The sequence below is a fragment of the Plecotus auritus genome (genome assembly GCF_963455305.1).
Source record: "Plecotus auritus genome assembly, chromosome: 3".
NCBI classification, from domain to species: Eukaryota; Metazoa; Chordata; class Mammalia; order Chiroptera; family Vespertilionidae; genus Plecotus; species Plecotus auritus.
The window spans coordinates 87,510,311-87,516,310 of NC_137772.1; the positions used below are offsets into that span (position 1 = coordinate 87,510,311).

At 44.2% G+C, this 6,000-nt stretch overlaps 1 protein-coding gene across 1 annotated transcript in view; it reads right to left on the minus strand.

The window, feature by feature from the left end:
• The window catches only part of VWA8 (von Willebrand factor A domain containing 8), a 407,937-nt gene extending 402,611 nt beyond the window's left edge, over nucleotides 1-5,326 (minus strand). The window contains exon 1 of the mRNA XM_080659387.1: nucleotides 5,050-5,326. Within this exon, the coding sequence (XP_080515513.1) occupies nucleotides 5,050-5,209 (160 nt within the window). The 5' untranslated portion in view covers nucleotides 5,210-5,326. The remainder of the gene's footprint in view (nucleotides 1-5,049) is intronic.
• Between the last annotated feature and the right edge of the window lie 674 nt (nucleotides 5,327-6,000).

Genomic DNA, 6,000 nt, shown 5'->3' on the forward strand with positions numbered 1-6,000 from the left:
TTTTTAAATATATTTTATTGATATTTCACAGAGAGGAAGGGAGAGGGATAGAGAGCTAGAAACATCGATGAGAGAGAAACATCGATCAGCTGCCTCCGGCACACCTCCCACTGGGGATGTGCCCGCAACCAAGGTACATGCCCCTGACCGGAATCGAACCCGGGACCCTTCAGTCCGCAGGCCGACGCTCCATCCATTGAGCCAAACCGGTTTCGGAGAGTTTTACTAAGTATTTCATCTAAAACTCTGTTTTCTTTGTGGCCATCAACATGGGTTGAATAACAAAAAGATTTTATTCTTCATCAATGTTTAATCAATAACAAATTTTTCAGTATATAGCATTGTCAGAATTTTATTTAATATTGTTGGTGCCTAATAATTCTTAAATAATTTTTATGACTGATAGTTTTTATTTCATTGTTAGCTAACCCATGAGAAATCTGTATATTTTCCTTAGATATTTTAAAGTTGTTACATTGTTAAGATCTTTACCAGTCTCAAAAACGCTTTTCTCAGTTACATATCTCAGCTACATCTGTGGTAGCCCATCTAAAATGTGCTTTTAATGCTCCTAATCCACTCAAAATTATAAATTACAGAATATACATATTTTAGAATATTCAAAACTATCAAATGAGCTCACAATCCAATGACTTGCAGCTCTGACAAACAAGTTGCTTTGGTTCAGGGTTTCTCAACAGCAGCATTATTGACATATGTGGCAAGGTAATTGTGAGGGCTGTCCTGTGCACTGTAAAACGTTTAGCAGCATCCCTGGCCTTTACCCACTAGATACTAGTAACACCCTCTTTATCCTGGTTATGACAACTAAAAATGTCTTCAGATACTGCAGAATGTTCCCAGGGGGAAGGGAATCACCCGTGATTGACTAGGTCTTCCCAACGATTAAGTTATAATTGTTCTGGAATTTTATTGCTAAATTCTTTAATACGCAATAGGATCACAATGTTCTCAGGGTCAAACTAGCCTGCTGCAGGTTCAAAGTAGTTAATAATTTCTCAAAGTTAACACCTAGTGCTAAGACCTGAACCATAATATAGTTTTTCCCTTAATACCATATTTCTCAGTTGAAGCCCCAGTTCTGTATTTCCCAACCCCAAAATCATCAGTTCTATTGTACCCCAAGAATATAATTTTAAAAATCACAAAAATGCTGGTAGTTAGATATTTATTGCACTATTTATATATTTAAAAATAGACAACCTGAATATCCAAGAATGGAAAATTGGTAAAATATATATTATATAGGTAAATATATGAACTTAATGCCTATCTACACTAATAAAAGAGAAAGATGTAAATTGACCGTACCTCCGCAATGCCCACCAGCCAATCAGGAGTGAATATGCAAATTAACCCAGCAAAATGGCGGGTTAATTTGCACAGGCAGGCACAGAGCAAAGACTGAAGATGGAAGTCTCCGCTGAAGGCTGAAGGCTTGGCTCTGCTGTGGCCAGAGTCAAGCCTGAAGGCTGAAGGCTTGGCTCCGCTGAAGGCTAAAGGCTTGGCTCCGCTGAAGGCTGAAGGCTTGGCTCTGCTGCGGCCCGGGTCCCAGGTGCCAGAGGAAAACCGGTGCCGGCAGTCAGGGGAAGGAAGGCCTATTGCACAAATCTTTATGCAACGGGCCTCTAGTATAAAATAATCATGTATAACAATATTTATCACCATGTTAATAAGTTTGTAATAGGCTAAGTGAGAATAACTTATAAAACACAAATGACTCCCGATTTAAAAAAAGAAATATGTGTTCATATAAAAAAATAAATATATATTATAAAATCTGATAGGATTAACACCAAAAAGTTGACAATTATGAGTTTGTATGGGAGGATTATGTTTTAGGGGATTTGTATGTATTTTTTGCTCTTCTACAATGAACATAGATTTCTTTTTTAAAAAGTAAATATTTTTATTAAAAAATTACTTCATGCACAAAAATCATAAAGATAAAAGTGAATTCCTATAATAGTAATGGTGTTAAAGGACAGCACTATATATGTCATGATGGATTTATAAAGTCCTGTTTCCAAGTTTATAATTTGATTTTGACCTATGCTATATCTGAACATATTCAACATCAAAGTCCTATTGAACCAACTTGCTAGGCTCCATCTGTGAAAACACTACAATAATTTGTATTGAAAACTCTTTTTAGTAGCTAACCTTCTTGTTAACCTCTTTGTTCCTAAAACCAAAATACAATACTACTATGAAGTAAAGAAATACAAAGAATTTACAAATTATGGATACTAAGACTATCTGACAGGCAGGGATAAAAAACTGTGGGCTTGGGGATTTTTTTCTTAACATAAATGACCCCCTCTTCCTTCTGCTCACCAGGCTTTATAAAGCTCCTATCTTGAAAGCCAACAAGACAATTCCAGCCTCTCCTGCTCCTTCTCTGTATGAACTTTAGCATAAGTCACTGAATGCTTATTAGATATAAAGTGTTGATAAGATAGGCATACAGTACAGACAAAATAAGAACAGCATATAACTTGCATTTATTGTTTTATGTACCTTGTTGCTCTTTTTCCAAACTACATATTAGAAAGCAGATTCAATTCTATGCTGAGAGGAGGTAACGAATTACTGTTCACATGTGTGAGTGCTCCTGAGAGCATCTTTCCAACCTAAATTGTAATTCATTAAGGCACACTGCTTTTTGTGGTTTTACATTTGTCTATGTATGACTTCTGATTTAAAATGGGACACTCCAACCTTGATGGCCATCATCATGGCCCAGGGTAGCCAAGAGTTTGCCTCCTGTTTACCTGGATCAGAGATGTCCTTGAGTCCAGATTTCTGGTGAGTTTCCAGCTGCATTTATCCATAGTCCTCATGGATATGCCAGAGTCAATTAAGTTAATTGACAAATGTAAGTTAATATGTTGTCTATAATGTGTCCATGTCTCTCACATTTGAAGCAAACCTTATACGGATTTGCCAACATAACACAAATTTTGAGGACATTTACAAGTAATCACCAATCCTATATAATGAAGAGGTAATATGCAAATTAACCCTCATGCCCTCACAAGATGGCTGCCTACGACCAGGCTGGCTGGGAGGTGAGGGACGACCAAATGACTGAACAAGCAGGCTGCGTGGGGCGACCAGGCCGGCAGGGGGGTAGTGAGGGACAACCAAACGACTAAACAAGCAGGCTGTGTGGGGCAACCAGGCCAGCAAGGGGGGGCAGTTAGGGGCAACCAGGCCAGCAAGGGGGGGCAGTTAGGGGCGACCAGGCTGGCAGAGGGGGGCAGTTGGGAGCGACCAGGCAAGCAGGCAGGTGAGCAATTAGGAGCCAGTGGTCCAAGATTGTGAGAGGGATGTCCGACTGCCAGTTTAGGCCCAGGATCGGGCCTAAACCAGCAGTCAGACATCCCCCAAGAGTTCCCAGACTGGAGAGGGTGCAGGCTGGGCTGAGGGGAATTTTGTGCACTGGGCCTCTAGTACCTATATAAATACAGACTTTAAAAATTCACACCCACATGGATTTCTAATGTTTTTATAACCAACATGTATTATTCATATACAAAGAACATTTTTTTTTCTTTTTTAGAAAGTTCGCATGAATTGACTCGATTCTGTCTGCATACCCAGATAGTTCTGATAGTTCTCAACCTACAAGGAACTGGTTCAGTTCTTCTAAAGCCCAGGAAACAGAATAACTCTCAAATAGCTGAAAATACATATACTAAGAATAATAAAGAAGCTTACTTTATTGAACATTAATATGTGCCAAGGATTGTATTAACTAATTAAATCCTCACAACAACCCTATCAGATATACTCTCCTTATCTTCATTTTATAGTTAAGAAAACTGGGTCACAAAATTATGCAACCTACCCTCAAATCTCCAAATCTAGACAGTGCAGAAATGGACTGCAACCCACACTAACTCCAAACCCAAGTTGCAGATTATGCTACACTCCTAACCTTGACCTTTGCCTTCTAAGACAAAGGAGCAACAAACAAACAAATACTCAAGGAATAAAAAATAAAGGAATAAACAAATACTCTAGAAGTCATAATAATGGATAAGGGGCGAAATGTGACATAACAGGAAAAGGAATTTGTTCAGTGAATGAATGAATGAAATGTATGGGACTTAAACTCCCTCATTTCCTGGCAAGAATTATTTGGAGCTCAGAAAACTAGGAAAGCAAGAGGAACAATAAAACCTACAATTTCGTAGTAAAAACCTTCATTATTCTAAACCACAATAACTGACAAAATCTTGCCTAGAATCACTTTCCAATCAAGAGCAGCAACAATATACATGCCTTCCTTTAACCAGAACAAATGCTCACTTCAACACGCGAGAGATCCCTAAAACAAGTTCAGAAAGAGCCAAAAAATACTGAGCTTAGAAATCAGAGCATGCAATTCCAAGGCAGTCCCTAGTTAGCTGTGTGATCTCTGGCAATCCACTGTTCCCTCTGTCTCAGTGACCTCAATTGTCGCGTCAGGGGGGTTAACTAGAGTTGTAATGTTCAACTCTAAGAAAAGGTGAACCTGTGAGAAAGGAAACTCCTGTAAAACTTGAAAAGGCTCATGGATACATTTAAAACACCGTGAACGATGGGTTCTTTGCCGAACCAGCCCTAGCTGGAACATGGGACAAATCGGCTTCCAGGCCCTTGAGACTCAGAGAGCAAGGTCAAGTTTGGCTTTCAACAACCTCTGAGGGCTGCTGCTTTAACCTCTGCGTGAACTGTCGGAATCAAGTCGGAATCCGGGGTGGGGGAGGGAGGGGGGTGAAAGCAGCAGTGGGGGAGGAGAAAGCACTATTCCAAGCCGTCAAAACCCTAGTGCAGACCCCTGGGGCTACTGAATGAGGCCAGGAGCGTGCAACTTCCCCGGCGCTACACCGCAGTGAGCCGCGCGGCGAGACTGGGACCTCCGCGTCTGGGCTCCCCACGCCGCGCTCCTTCCCGGCAGCGGGCAGGGCGAGGCGGGGGCGCGCGGAGCTCCGCACGGAGCGCGGGGGAGCCACACCGGACGCGGGGAGCCCGGGTTACCTGTCTCGGCCCCCGCCCCGGCGTGCAGCAGTCTGACCTCCGGCCGCCCGTCGCCGCCCGGCCGGCCGCGCACCACCTGCCGCAGGAGCAGCCGCACGCGCCGAGCGGCCGCGCCGCCGGGGCTGCCGGGCGTCCCGAGCAGCAAGAGCCGGGACTGCATGGGGCCGGGGTGTCGCTGGCGACGGTTTGGGGCTCCGGGCGAGCCGTGTCCCGAGCGGCAGCGTGGGCCGGTGCGGCAGGGGGACAGGAAGCTCACCGCGCCGAGTCCGCCGGAAACTCCTTCCCCCGGCGCCGCGGGCTCTGCGGGCTCCGGCCCGGGCCACGGGGGCGGAGAAGCCGCCGGGCCCCTGGGAGGGACGGAGTAGCCGCGCGGAGAGCCTGGGCCGGGCCGGCCGCCCTGGGCTGCGGGCCCTCGACTCCCGCGCCTCGCCTCGCCTCGCCCTCACCCGTGGCCTGGCTTCACCGGGCCTCCCTCCGATCCCCCGCTCTCCCGTGGGCGCCCAGGAGTGCACGGAATGCGGCGGGTTAGGGCATTTGGTGGTGTGACTCTTCACATGTTCCTACTAAGTCTTCGTTTGTTGATTAATAGCCTGGTCTTATCGCGCACTTGCCCTGTGCGCTGCTTCAGATCCTTTCCAGATGTAGAGTACATATTCACAAGATTGCAGAACTTTCACCTATTTTGATTCATTGTGTCCATACCAGTGTATCCATACAGTATTTGAAAACCTTGCGCCTTATCCTTTTTCCTTGTTTTTCCTAAATTTTAAATAGAAAACCCATATTATAGTGATATGTAGAAACTGCCAAAATGTCAGAAAGGACCCAAATAAAGCACTTTTTAATCACTCTGCGGTGAAGAGTTATAAACATGATTTATGAGTTTAGTAAGAGAAAAGTAGGACACTGGCTAAAGCTGCCTCCCGTTCATACTACCAAAAGCAGAAGTGG